General features: G+C 41.7%; 1 protein-coding gene across 2 annotated transcripts; it reads right to left on the bottom strand.

Moving 5' to 3' along the window:
- Positions 1 to 3,125: 3,125 nt before the first annotated feature.
- Positions 3,126 to 13,734, bottom strand: LOC111863982 (chromatin target of PRMT1 protein). Of its 2 annotated transcripts, none has more exons than XM_023850844.2 (6): positions 12,677 to 13,734; positions 8,121 to 8,271; positions 7,473 to 7,620; positions 6,127 to 6,252; positions 4,643 to 4,742; positions 3,126 to 4,116 (listed from the first exon to the last, which is right to left on the bottom strand). In XM_023850844.2, the coding sequence occupies exons 1-6, from the start codon at positions 12,796 to 12,798 to the stop codon at positions 3,936 to 3,938; spliced, it is 828 nt and encodes a 275-aa protein (XP_023706612.1). In that variant the 5' UTR covers positions 12,799 to 13,734; the 3' UTR covers positions 3,126 to 3,935. The 2 variants fall into 2 exon arrangements, with proteins under 2 accessions (XP_023706612.1, XP_023706613.1); XM_023850845.2 differs by having other exon boundaries at positions 8,121 to 9,260; positions 12,677 to 13,729.
- Between the last annotated feature and the right edge of the window lie 1,402 nt (positions 13,735 to 15,136).

Raw genomic sequence — 15,136 nt, 5'->3', positions numbered from 1 at the left:
TACTTCCTTGAAATAGCTCCATTATTCTCATGAGTCTGAGTGGATTCCGTTCCAAACCCACTACTTCTCAAATAACCTGGTGGCGGCGGGAATCGAATCCAGGACCACTTGATCTGTAGCCAGGAACTGGCCACTAAACCACTAATTCCTTCCCCAGCAGTTGACAAATAAAACTTCAACATTGAGCGTGTACCTTAATTGCTTAAATGTCTAAAGTTAAAATAATTTATTTATCGCAGGCCACACTGGTAAGAACTTGGGTAGGAGAATATTAAAATGACACATATGGTACAGTAGGGTGTGAACAGAATTCATCTTGTTCTGAATAAGGGCTAGTTTCTTGTGGACACAGTAATAAACATTATACACAATATGCTGAGAATTTCTAAAATAACTAAGCAACTATTAGCTTCACAAGAAAGTTTCAGATCCATGGACTTCTCTTATAACACTGACCCTTCTAGCTCCACACATATATCTAACATTTAACTAACAATCTTGAAGATTAGAAAAATCCTCTAACATCCCATAGCCATCTTGAAAAAAGTTGTAGGGTCCAAATACTGCTCACCTGGCCATTGGATAAGGCATTCCTAATATCCAATAAATGTTACATAAGTGCACTTAAAACTAATTTCATAGAGCTGAGCCTTCCTTGAGAAGCCACCAGTTGTGCAGCTACTCAAGAGTTTCCTAACATTATTTTATTGAACAGTTCACTACCATGTTCAGAAGAGATCACTGGTCCCTATCCTGAGGAAGATTAACCCCAATCTTAGGTCCATTTTAATATTAATCACCCACCTACATCTGGTATTTCTAGTAGTCTCCTTCCTTCTAGCTTTCCCAGCAATATACTAAATGCATTGCTCTTCACCCCCCTATTCATGATACATGTCCTGCCCAACTCATCCTCCTTGACTTGGTAATTCTAATTATATTTTGTGAAGAGTTCTAGTTCTGAAGCTCTTCATTATGCTGTTTTCTCCAACCTCCTGTCATTTCATCTCTTCGGTCGAAATATTCTACTCAGCACCTCAGAGATAAGTTTCACACCCACGCAAAAAAAAAAGGGCAAAATGTTGTTTTTTATATTCTAACTTTTACGTTGACAGCAGACAAAGTTTCTGGACTGAATGATAGCAAGACACGAAATCAGTCTTCTCTTAATTTCCTCCTGAATCAAATTTTGTTCCGTTACTGTCATTCCAAAATATTTGAACTGTGCCATGTTTTCAACAGATCATGATTTTACCCTGCATTCTGGTGACAAGACAGCAACATACAGCTTTCTCTGCATTTACTTCTAGATCAGAATCCTTACTAGTGTCAATTACAGTTTTTATCTCTCTTTACAGTATCCATGTTATCTCCCAGTATATTCATATCATCAGCACAAACTAGCAGCCAATGTCCTATTTAATTTCAGTCCCATTTGGTTTTCCTAATCACATAGTGTAGAGCAAAGTTGAAAAGCAATGGATTGTTTATATAGACTTTACTATACCTTTCATTTAAAAACATTTTAATCACATCCATGATGTGTATGTATTGACCGTCTTCCAGTGCACACAATCTCACTTGTCACTTCACGACATGTTTCGGCATCACTGTGCCATCCTCAACGCACGCAGCCACAAAAGGAGGACACATCACAAGACACAGTATACACAAAATATAGGAAGAACGACTCCCATAGTGGAAGATTGATATAATACGCGAGTCTGAAATACGACGTATAAGATGACAAATTTTAACAAATTTTAATATATAAATTTTATTATAGTACATGACGAATATACATTTTAAATCATTTTATAAACGACACATGATGGTGAGCAGTGCAATAGTTTAATGTAAACAAGACACCGGAGGATGGTACATTGATGCCGAAACATGTGAAGTGACAAGTGACTGTGTGCATTATAAGACGGTCAATACATATACATCATAGATGTGAATCAGTGCAACAGGACGCTAAAATACAACATTTTAATCAGCCTAACTAGTTTCATGGGTACCCCAAACTCTATCAGAATACTGTACAATACTTACCTCCTAACTGAATCATAGGCTTTCTTGAAATCTATGAACAGCTGATGTACTGTCTCATTGTAATCTCACTTTTCCTCCAGTATCTGATGAGTGCAAAAGATGTGATCGGTAGTTGATCTGTTACACTGAAACTCACACTGATTCCATGTCAGGTTATGGGGGATTTGTGGTGGACAAAGAAGCACTGGGGCAGGTTTTCTCAAGAGTAATTCGGTTTCCCTTGACAATTCTCATTCCAGTGACTGATCACTATTCCTATGACCCAGGGCTTCTACAATTCACAAAACAGTGGCCTACATACTGAGTGGACTCAGTCTCACCCTACTGCAAGAAATAAATAAATAATAATAATAAGGGGGTCATTTCACTGCTGTATACATGTGGAGTATTCCTACCGATGCATCATTCATTTACATATGACAACCTAAGGGTTAAATCAGACCCAGTCCATCGGCTCTGTCATTATCGCAGCAATGCATGAGATGATCTGCATGCTTTATGCCAAGGAAAATAGACCACTTATGTACCATACTTTAATGTTGTACATCTGTGTTCAAAAAAAGCCAAATTCAGAGCTTGAAAAACACAGCAGAGGGAAACATCACCAACAGGTGACAAGCATGGGATAATAAATACTGTATAACATTTTCACTTGCTTGCTCAGATTTGCAGCTTTTACATCAGTAACAAGTTTCTGATATCATAAACTGTTAGCTACTCTATAACTACTAAGCTACACAGTGTGTAGCAGTCTGCCATGCTGGAACATGCATCACTAGCAGATTCTGTTAATAATTTTATAAAAATATCACAAATACTGATCTTGTATGCTGAACTGATGTACTTGTTACATTTTGCTAGTGTTTTTAATCAAATTGTTGGTTTCCTTCTTGCTTGAAATGGAGAAGAGAAGCAGATTTTGTGAAGATAAATTAAGTGCTTGGTCTCTTTGTGCTAAATATGCATATGGCCAAACAAATGTTCTGCAGTCGGCAATTATTCCAACACTATTCAACAAAAGAACTGACTGATGGCAAGGTGGGTTCCACTTGGGCTGCTATGATCCCATGTGACTTCCTATAGCAAGTTTATTCTTCGCAAACACACAACATATACACCAGTCCCTTAGAACAGTATAAAACTTAAAACCATGAAAACGGGCAACAGATTTCAGTAAACCTGAATTGTCACAATACCCAGAGAACACTGAAAATGACAACAAAAAATACAATAGGTTATGAGAGAATGATGTAAGATGACCAAACATTGTGGAACATTAATGCACAAATTGGTGATATAAACACACAATATTAGATTTACAAAGGTCCCTGTTTATCTCATGCTTTCAAGTTTTATTCAGTTTTCTATGCAATGTCTGCAGTACCACATATCCATGTAACAGCGTTCAAACTGACTCCAACAAATCAGTGCCCCAAAGACTGCAGCTGGGTGCTCCACTTTTATGTCTGACAGTTTTGCTTAGTACATTACATACTTTTTCAACTTAGAGGAAGTTCTCGTGTAAAACCTCCATCAAAGCATGGCTCGACTCCAGCCACAATGAAACCTGATATGTCCAGAATACAAGCAACCCCACTCTGCACTGTGACTTTCTGCATGAACAATGAATAACCTGAAATACAATGCATCAGGGTCTTCCAGAATTATGTTGAACAACTTCACTCCATATCTCGCTGTATCCTGAGATTCCAGACTATATTTTTGTTCACTGACAGGCGAATGAAACTAATACATGTTTACCTACAACAAATACTCGGACTCATTTGCAAACTGTCAGCATTAAACACAATTTCTTTATCAAAACACTCATAACACACACAGTTAAGTAATAAGATTGCTTCAAGGCAGAAAACTTGTGCTCAGTCCCAGGTTTCATCTTGTGCCTGATTCATGTAAGAATCCAGTTCCCTGTCGAGGTGTGACTTTGTACTCGCCATGTATTGGTCCAGCTGCAAGTCCAGCTCTTCTTTTGAGGGAACGGCTTGCATCTGCCGACCACGTGAACCACGCCCGCGTCCTGCACGCATTCGCCCATTACGCCTGAGAAAATATCACGACATCAAAAGCAATACATCACAGCAGTCAGCTGAATACACTCAACGTGCAAAGCACAAGAGAAGCAGAAACTCCTTCTGCAGCACAACACATTGCTCATTGTGGCAGAGCAGTGGCTCATCCTCTGCACTATCCAACTGAGTCCAACTGCTAATCTGACCTCGTGGAGACCAGAAGATACCAACAAGTTGTCCTGGCAGTACAATGGGCAATGCATATAACTGAAGAAATGCTTATGGAATACCTCACCAGACAGAACAAAACTACTGTACTTGCCCAAATACAAGGTACACTATTCTTGACACATATACCTCCTAAAAGTTGACTGTTCATAAATTCAGGCATATTTAGTCACATTAGACAATTTTACTATAAGAAAGAAATGGTTAATAACTGGGCAATGATGAAATCAGTGGTACTGAACACTGCTGTGGTACTGCTTCACTTCTCCTAAGTCACTCAATGAACACAATGTATTTAATGTAGACTAAAAACAGCACACACATCTCACCTAAATGAACCTCCTCTGCCTCGTGTGAACCGGTTCCCAACACCTCCACCTCGACCTCCACGCAAGCCACGGCCTCCTCGTGGTGATCCCAGACCAGGCCCTGAAACAAGTGCAGGAAGAAGCAAACACATAAGAGCCAGGTTCTCAAGTGGGTAACAGTACAAGATGTGATCGACTAGTATGCTAACAATGGAAAGTCCAAGCATAGGTTAAACCTATGCTTATGCTTCTGGAGCCATGACACACTTTAAGGGTTCTTTTATACTTGCTTGCCACATGCCACATGCCAGGCGTGTGTATTAACATTGTTTAAATGGGGCCATTTTATACTTACCTGCTCGCGTCGAGCGGTCACTTTCTACCGCCTGGCATGCGACTGAGGCGTGTCGCGACAGGCGTGCGGCCATCACCGCCTAGCGTGTCCCGCCACGCGGGTGGGACCAGTACAATACGGGAGTTTTTATAGTTGACGCTTCACGCCAAGCGGTTCGGTTCAGTTCAGTTCAGTTTAGCTTGTAGTCTTGCAAAGTGCTAGCTTNATAATCTGACCTTGGAGGTTTTAATTGTACTTTCTATGTCTATATGAAACAGAAAATAAGCTTACCTCAGAGTTACACAAAGTCTCTCCATTGGACTAATGGGCATGGAGTGGGTCCTTGTAATACGAAAATGACTTTCAACTTTCCCAAATAATTCGTCGAATGTTTTGGGGCTCATCCTAAAATAATTGAAGAACTTTATTTCATCTTCTCGTAAGTCAGCGTACAGGGTTATGAAAGCTCCTTTCAAGTCTCTTTGGATGTTGAGAGGATGAACACTGAAACGCCTTTTCTTCTTTTCTTTTCTTGCCATCTTCTCATAAAGGTATGCAGCAGCGACCGCTTTAGTTGCGAACCCTGCCATGGCACACGCTCGACTGACAAAACTATAAAATGGAAATTTTATACTTACACGCCACACGCCTGACTTCAAGCATGTGGCATGTGGCGTGTGGCATGCAAGTATAAAAGAAGCCTAAATGTTAGCTAGGCTCATAATCAATATATGAGTCATAATTCAAATTCTCTGTCCATTCATGGGCCAGTTTAAAGTCTTACACGCTGCACCTGGCCACGACCTTGGACATCATAGGCACAGTACAAATGATATCTACATGTACTTCCAAAGCAGGCACACAACTGGGATGTATTAATTAAATTTTTCATTTCTCCTATTTGCACATCTAAGAAAAACTGCAAAAGGAGTCACTGCAAGAGAGGTATTGCCAGACACTAATTAATTACCCAACAGCAAAAGAGTTACGTACTGCAATATGGAAGAGGTCATAGCAAGTGTAAAGATAACAGTTTTTGCTTCGACAGACTACAGAAGAGTCAGAACACCTCAGTCAAGCAAGACCAATCAAGCAGAAGCCAAACTATTACAAACAATCGTTCTGTTCACCAGCATGGAACATTACCCTGGTCAAGTACCAAAATACTTACATCCTCCTCTCCTGAATGGCCGACGCTGAGAGTTACCGCGGAAAACTCGCCCTTGTCCTCGTCGGAACCTGAATGTATCTCCTCCACTGTTGCTTCGATTCAGTGACTGCATACTCTGACTTCGGGCTGTCAGATGAAAAATGAGGTTCTTCAGAAACAAGTGCAACCTTCCTATCTTATAACAGACTGCTACCCATCGAGGAAAAACAAAGGATTCTCTTTACATTTGGTAACAATGTTATTCTGCATATACTCCTGTCAATCCGCCAATTCCCGATAACAACAACTTCTCAAGTGGAAGCAACACTGGTGCAACTTATCAAGTCCTGAAATGTTATGAAGTAGCACTGTTATGGTAACTTTATCTGGAACATAAAGCTACGACTACATTTACCTTTTAATCAGGTAATAATAACTGGTTTTCTATATGGGTGTGAAACTTGGTCCCTGATATTGAGGGAGGAACATAGACTGAGGGTGTTTGAGAACAGGGTGTTGAGGAGAATAATTGGACCAAAGAGAGACGAAGTGACAGGAGGTTTGAGAAAACTGCATAATGAGGAGCTTCATAACTTGTACTCTTCTCCAAGTATAATTAGAATGATCAAGTCAAGGAGGATGAGGTGGGCAGGTCATGTACCATGAATGGGGGAAACGAGGAATGCGTATAGGATATTGGTGGGAAAGCCAGAAGGAAAGAGACCACAGGGAAGACCAAGGCGTAGGTGTGTGTGTACAATATTAGAATGGATCTTAGAGATAGGATGGGATGTTATGGATTGGATAGATCTGGCTCAGGATAGGGACCAGTGGAGGGCTCTTGTGAACACAGTAATGAACCTTCGGGTTCCATAAAATGCTTGGAAATTCTTGAGTAGCTGCAGAATTGGCGGCTCCTCCAGATGGTCTCAGCTCCATGAGTGTGTAAGTAAGTAACAATAACTGGTTAACTACTGGAGCTAACTTGATATTTAGCCCCCCACTAAGCGAATTGTTTTTAACTTGATATTTTGTATGTGGATAGAATACAAACACATTCAAAAATTCTGTATGAAACATATTTTTAACATCTAACAATATATCAAAGGTGTGAGATTTTGGAACAACTTTTAAAATGAACCGTGGCCCTTCATTCATGCAATTATCCCAGCACTAAATGTTACATAACCCGCACAATTCAAAACATCAGTCACATGGAAGCAAATGCCCATTTATTATAATTCTCCAGATTATGTACAAAAAATAGTCCTGTAAGTCTCCAAAGGTTTCAACATGACAAAGTTCTCCAGTATCTCATGTAAACAGAACAATCACTGCGCAGTTGCTGGTAGTAACATAACACTCACCAAGCCTGCCACCTCGTCCTCTGCCCCCACTGCGACCTCTGCCTCGAGTGCGGGCATTACCACGTCCGCCTCTTGCAGATCCTGTGAGTGTGAGTCTGTCCTTCACATTACTCGCCATTGGTTGCCCCAGTCGCTGCCGCAAACTCCTCTGAAACAGCAGACATCCCAGTCACTTCACTTTCCACTTGGTCCCTCCAATCAAACATTCATTCACAGGCCACACCTAACACTCCCAATGATGGGATTTTCCAGCCTACTGCAAAAATGCCTCATGTTAAGAGAATTTCAACCCAACTGTTGCAAGAATCTGTATACTACTTACTACAGACAAAACACAAAAACAGCCACCTTGTGCATTATTTTGGAAGCAACACAGGTACAGATCTCACAGGTGTCCATTTGCAATATCTGTCTTCTTTTGAAAAATGTCTTTCCATTACTAACAAAAAGAAGATATCAGAATATAACACAGTACTGTGTCATGTGTGAGAACCAAGCAAATAGTTTTTTAAACCAGCCTGACTGCCATTTGCACTGCAACACGATGCACACAAGCAGATACCTACACTGTGACAAAGGGTTAAAACGTCATCAATCTAGTATTCAAATTCCAGTGTGCAAGTCAAGAAACCAACATATGACACTCACCTTCTTAAGCTTGAGAGCAGCCATCACAGCTGGGCGACGCTCCATCTGCTGTGCCAGCCGACGGTTCTTCACAGATGCCTGATGCTGGACAGCACTGTTTTCCCTCAAGTTCCGAATTGTGTTTTCATGGTTGCTTCGGAGCCATGTAAAGCTGTGAAATACTCCGACTGTTACTTGCAACTCTCACGAACCAGTCTTCTGCAACTTGGATGCGTCTACAGACAACCCAACTGTCTGTCCTCACCGTCTCTCCACTAGGCTCTAGGTACCTGCCCACTCATTCTCTTTACAATTTCTGATCATGGCAGTGTTACTTACAACTACATGAAACTGCCATGCCATTCATCATTCAGTGATGCCAACATTGGAATGCCTCCAGGTTACATCAATTTATGTTTAAATTAGGAAGCAGTGCTTCCCTTTTGAGTGATGCAAAATATTCTTTGCTGCCTTTTGCTTTAGTTACAACAGCTTTGGAGCTCATTCTGACCACCGTCCGAGTGGCAAGTGCTTATGTAGCTACCGCAATGTTCCTCATTTTTCTTTAAACATTGTCAGAGATACCAACTGCTATTTCTGGTGAATACCTCCCACCATTCACATGATATCTTGTCACTCTTGCCTGCAGTCATGTCTCCCAATCTGTGAGCTCTATTGTTTGTAACCTGTGCGCTACATATATGTACTGCCATGTTGATATTCTGAAATGATACCAGAGCCTGAAATGTCAGTGGGCTGCTTTCTGCCTGTGTTACGCCATCGCAAGTTGCATTTACTTTCCGGGAGACTCTATCATGAGAATTCCCAACAGAAGACTGGTTGCAATGTGTTTAATGCATGCAGCAAGTGTGTCATCTCATTTGCATTGTTCCACAAAATATGGCCATGATTAGTGAGGAGTGCTGCATGTTAAGGGGCAGGCAAGTGAACACTGTGTAAAGCTACAACACATTGGCTCTCCCGCCATAACAACACGTGTTCTTCATGGGGAGGCAGCCCCTTTGTCAAACAGACCAAACAATTAGTAGGATTCAGCTCTGTCAGTACTTTATCAACTGCTCAAGTCAGACAGCACTGACTGCTGGGGCACTGTGAATGATGAAATGGTAGCCATGGCCTACTTTAAAATTCTACTCCAGGCTGCAGAAAATCATAAAAAGTTTTCAGTCAAGATAACAGGTCTCTGGGCTGGCATTCAAATCCGAAACCTCCCAAATATAGAGCATAAATGCTAAAAGCAGGCAGATATTTCAGGAGTCAGCAGGATGGCCCAGTACACAGAATACCTCAATCTTGTGAAGCCTACAAGATCACCAACAGCTGCTGATTAAAATAACTGCATCCCTGAATTCTTGAAAGTAAAACAAGTTCTACAGCTGGAGATAACAAAAATATAAAAATACTACACCACAAAGATGCAAAGTACGTTAACACACACTGCAAAGGTCATTCAATGACCTCCCCTTTAATCTGGTTTAGTTTAACTACCGTGTAGTTTGTTAAACACAAACAGGGTGTTTCATGACTTTAGGGCATAACTGCAGGAGGTGATTTCCTAGGTCTTTGTGATCAAAAAAGTTCATACAAACATGTGTCCGATTTTAGACGGTTACAGAGGTATGACCGTTTTTTCATTCCCGTACACGCCCTCGTGTGAACCGCTCCATCAACTGGCGGGTCGCTATTTTTAGCCAGCTACAGACAGAGCGTTCTCATTATCTCGACATTTGAGAGCTACCTAAGGGTTGGTACGTCCAGTGCGGTTCACAACCGAGTGGCAGCCTGTGTTGCAGCCGGCGGTGACATTTTTGAAAATCAGCTTTAAGCACAAATCAATTCAGATTAAAGGTAATTTCATACTTTAAATGTATCATGTATTATGCTGGTTTATTATTTTGTTCCGTTTATTGTCAGTAATCGTTACCTTCTATTCTGAGTTTAAAACGTCATAGCTCCGTAACCATCCAAAATCGGACACACGTTTATATGAACTTTTTTGATCACAAAGACCTAGGAAATCACCTCCTGCAGTCATGCCCTAAAGTCGTGAAACACCCTGTATATTTAAAAACCTGACAAATAAATTTATAGACCTTAACCATACGTAACTTGTGTCATTTAAAGACAAGCCCTTTGAACCATGCAACGGTTCTTCTTCATTAAGTTCCTTGGAGTCCCCGCCCCCACAAAGCGCCAGGATGCGAGCCGCTCCCTTTCTTTCCGACTAACGTCCTTGGCTGACATCAGGTCAGCTGACCTTGTCTCCCTCCCCCCCTCCTGGACAGAGGTTTCTTGCTTAGCTAGAGTGGAAGCGACCTCCGTAGTGTAGAGGTAACGTTCCCACCTCATGACTCGTGGTACGCGGGTTCAAATACCCGGCGGAGGTCATCGAATTTTTAAGGGCGGAAAAATTCAGGGAACAAGTCCTCCGGGAGGAACTTTAAGCTGTGTGTCCCGTGTCATAACTTTACGGCACGTAAAAGAACCTCATATCCCCAAAGGGGATCACTGAGCCAAATTCCAGGACGTTTTCCGCCCAACAATAGTCTCTAAGGCCTCTGATAGATGGGGGAAGCATTACAGACACCGCTAAGCAAGTGGCCGAACTCGCTTGCTCGGCGGGACTGATGGTATGCACCACTTATAGGTAGGGTAAAGAGACTGGTAGAATATCATAGAGGGAAGCACAATAGATCAAACTGGTCGCGGTGCATGGGGAAACCCACCCTCTCTAAATAACATAACTAACTAGCTCGAGTGGAGCTAAGCTTTCTCACTTCCCGTTGACCTTCGCAAGGAAACATCGCTGCGTCTAAATTTGGTTTCGGATAGTTGAATTGACTGTGCTGGAAATCTGGTTTCGGCCCGCAGCACTGATCGAAGGGGGAAGAGTGCCCTCACGACATGGTCAAGGGTGGATCCGTCGTGAGGTGAATCTTTGAGTTGTATATTCAAGAAGTATATTCAAGTAAGTGACTTACTAAGGTAATAAACGCCGTGAGGCGCATTTTGGTTTGAGTATTGACGCCGTGTGGCGTAGGGTAATTTTGGTTTTTGTCTAAGGTTGTGATACAGCAGATCGCCCTTCAGGCTTGTTCAGCCGTGTATGTAAGCTGTTTATATTTCCTTGTGCTCTCAAGGCTTGCCCAAGTACATTCTTGTACTGGAGAAGTAGAAATACGCCATGAGGCGTGGCTGACTTGACTTTCTGTGCTGTTAGGCACAGCGTAGTTTTGTATCAATCATTTATCACATGTTCTAACCAGTCACCGCCCTTCAGGCGGAGTCTATTTGTATACATATGTTAACAATATATATTTATTTATATGTTTGAGAACGCCAGTTGTGTATATGCATACTTGTGCCATATGTTCCATACCAGCTTCTGCCTAGCAGATCTGTCCAGCCTGGCCCATCGTACCGACTGTGGTTTTCCTCCCCCGAAATCCCTTACACAATCCTAGGGAGGCATAGTGCATCACGCTACAAGCAACTCGTTTCTTGTGAGCCTGTCCCTTACCCATACAGAGTAGGGATACACGGGTCAAAGTGGGTAGAAGAACGGGGTTCTTTACCCACGGGGTCAAGGGACACGGCTCACCTTGTTGACAGATTTTTTAAAGACTCAGTTTATGAGCTGAAGAAATATGAACCTAAACGAAAGGTCACCCAATAATCGTAAACATCCCATCGCAACAGCAAATTTCACTGCAATCTGTTAAGTAGCTGTGGGTATGAAACCCTCTGACAGTGCAGTCTGGACATGAAGACAGCGATAGATGCACAGTGGAAATTTTGGCAGACAGTGTCTCCAAGGAAATGCAACATAATTTCTGTCTACAAAACCTTAATGTCCCCTACAAGTGTAACAAAATGAAAGCTACAATATGGGCAAATTTCTTGACTGAAAATTATTTTCTTTCTGCAGACAAGCAGCACAGCTGTTCCCCAAAACTGAAATTCATGTGGCAACACATTCATTGTTCAAATATACTGATTCCACATTTGAACCATCTTTTAAATGCCAAGGTTAAATGGCAAAAGTGCTGAGATCCACCTAAAAAAAAAAGTCAAGGATTCAGGCAAACTGCAATGCAGGAACAGTGCAGAATAATGCTAGCTTCAAGCTCTGACAGGAGAAGCCTGCACTCTTGCGGAGCAAGTAATGATCAGAGGGATCCTCTGTTGTGTTCTGTTTGTTACATGGATCATGTAATGGCCCTTTATATGTTGCAGGGGTTACATTCTGAATGACAGAATTGTGAACAATGAGTGGGAAGAAGGCTGAATGATCATAGCATATATTAATGGAGTCAAGAGAAACTGAGGAAAACCAAGAAAACCCTCAGTCAGGATATGTGGAGATTCAAACCCACAAACTGGATAAAGACACCAACTGTTGCATCATGCCGTAGTCATCCTGCACACAAATCCGCTCCCCTGCCTCACTTAATTCTAATTTTGTGGGGCATGCTGCCACAGTTAACTTAATGTGGGCTGCCACCAGCGACACAGCTTGTGGTTTTGCTTGTCAGCAGCTGAGAACTGCTTCTCACCGTTCATTCAGTGACATCATTGTTGTGCTCTTCAATACAATCTTCTTAAATGACATGGTGAATGTTGGCCTGTAAGCAGACAAACACAAATTATGCCAAGTCTGCATATCTCTAGGGGACATACTGTGTGCTGTTCTCAGGATTCTACATCACTGTCCTTTCTCACACCAAGAGACAGCTCTCCAGCAGAAGAACTCGAACATTCAACACTGTGAGAACTACAGCCTGCCAATGGATACTGCCTTGAGGCATCTGCCACCCTCAAAACCTATTTCCCCAAGATCGATTTTATCATTATTGTCTAAGCTCCTTCTTCTGGTCTCTCAAACAGACATTCCCAAGACACATCCCAATCAAAATTCTGTATGCATTTCTTGTTTTGCTACCTAACATATGCAGCCCATTACAGCATCCTCATTACATAATATCCCAAAACCATTCAATTCTTTTGTATGGAAACAGTCCAAATTAGGGGAACCTTTAATTAATTTACTATGGTTAAGTTCTTTGAAAATAATTACGTTCAGCCCACAATTAGTTCACTTTTCCTTTTTGCAGCAGAGGTGGTCCCTTTCTTGGTTTAACGAGAGTGGCTTAGGCCATGCCTGAAGCCAGCTGCGTGACAGCAAATCAGTCCAAGTTAACTGGACACATGAAACCAGGCTCTTTTGAAATCCTAAACTCTGACGTCCAGAAATTGTAATTTTAGCCAAGTCTTTCTGGACCAAAGCTATACCAAATTTTAATTTAACCACTATATGTAGCAGGTGGCTGGGTTCACTCCTAAGCCCCTCATCACTTGATATTCCTCTAATTGGAGGATGCAGATTAAAGCAGCCTCCCAGCTAGCCTAGTCCAGCCAATCAAAATCTGAAGTGGGACGTCTTTTGCCAGGAATCCATAAACAAGGGCAGATGTCTATCTTCAGAAACACTCAGAAAATTTCACTCACCAGGGACACATGCACCCAGCATATCTCTGAAAACATGTTTATTTTACAAACACTTGTAACAATCAGGCCTCTGTAAACAGTATTGAAATCAAGTGACACCCTTAATTTTCATTACTACTGACCTAATCCTTCCAGTCACACTATGGCCCTGGGCTTCACTCGGCCTCTAACAGAAATGAGTACCAGGAATTAAATAATTTTCCTGGGGAGTAAAGTGCAGCCAGCACGTAAGGCTGACAACCTTACCGCCATCTTTGAGCCGATTGTCTAGATAATGTGGGACCCTCAACGTCTCGCAACCCTATGGGCCTTCATGGCCTGTTACAGGGATAGCTTTACTTTACTTACTATGGTGAATCTGTATCACTACTGGTGCAGTTCCTAATAAAATTTTGGTCAACTGTCGATCAGTGCTGTCTGTTTGTGAATGGTTCTGCATCTGAGTGCACACACTCTTGATCACCCAAGTCACGGCCAGTCATCATGTCTCTCTCCCTGAGCTAGGCCACTACTAATGGCTACAGTATGCCCCAAATACTTCACTGGGCATTTGTTTTCAAACTCTTGTAATGTACAGTCTCTGTGCACCATTACCAAACAAAATAAACGCCAACATTTTCAAATTCTGATCTTAGGCATTTTGGAAAGCAAGTAGGATAATGTCAGTTTTCAAACTGAAACGTAAAAGAAACTTCTGGGACATATTCTCCTACGTTTGTTACTAATCTAATTTATCTGTTAGCAAATAATTATTAAACAATCCCAAAATGAGAGTTCAGGTCCTTATGATGGTGATTATTAAGAATAATGTCCCCTGGGTGGTGATGTAGTTTGGATGCAGACTTCTGCTTTCACTTCAGAGAAATGTGACATGTTCATCTTCTGCCCTCAAGTTGGAGGCAACAGCATGTTTCTCTGATATGACAGTAAACATCAGACATCACATTCAAGATGACGGTCGTCTTCACTCCCAAAAGATTTACCCAATATAATCATACAATGTCACATGTTAAGTGACTAGATACAAGGTTTGGGTTAGTAATTAGATTTAGCAGACTCTTACAACTCATAACTACAATTAATCATAGGGCCATCGCTAATTCACTTACTCTACAATTCACTACAGCATGCACTAAAGCTTCAGGTTGCTGTCTTCACTCACTAGTCGTCACATGATAATGGCCCCACCAAAAACTGTAGATTCTTCAGCTTCTGTGTTCATGTTCTTATTGTCTCATGACTCAACTTGTGCCTCAATATATACCCTTATGGCATACCCCACAGAAAACAATGCTTCCGAAAGTTCCTCTATTGTTTCATGTGTGTATCCACAAGAATACACCTCTTCCAATAGTTCTCCTGTTGTGTGTGTCTTCATTGCCAAGATACATGTTTATCAAGCCACTGGCCCCATCATCTGTGTTCTACAGTTCCACGGGATCCTTTACACCACTTCTGACACCAGCCGTCACGCGTTTAGTGACTACAGATGGGGTTTGGATTGGTAA

This window comes from Cryptotermes secundus, unplaced genomic scaffold, assembly GCF_002891405.2.
Source record: "Cryptotermes secundus unplaced genomic scaffold, Csec_1.0 scaffold279, whole genome shotgun sequence".
Taxonomy (NCBI): Eukaryota; Metazoa; Arthropoda; class Insecta; order Blattodea; family Kalotermitidae; genus Cryptotermes; species Cryptotermes secundus.
The sequence above is the reverse complement of the archived record's forward strand: the minus strand, read 5'-3'. Positions and strand labels throughout refer to the sequence as shown.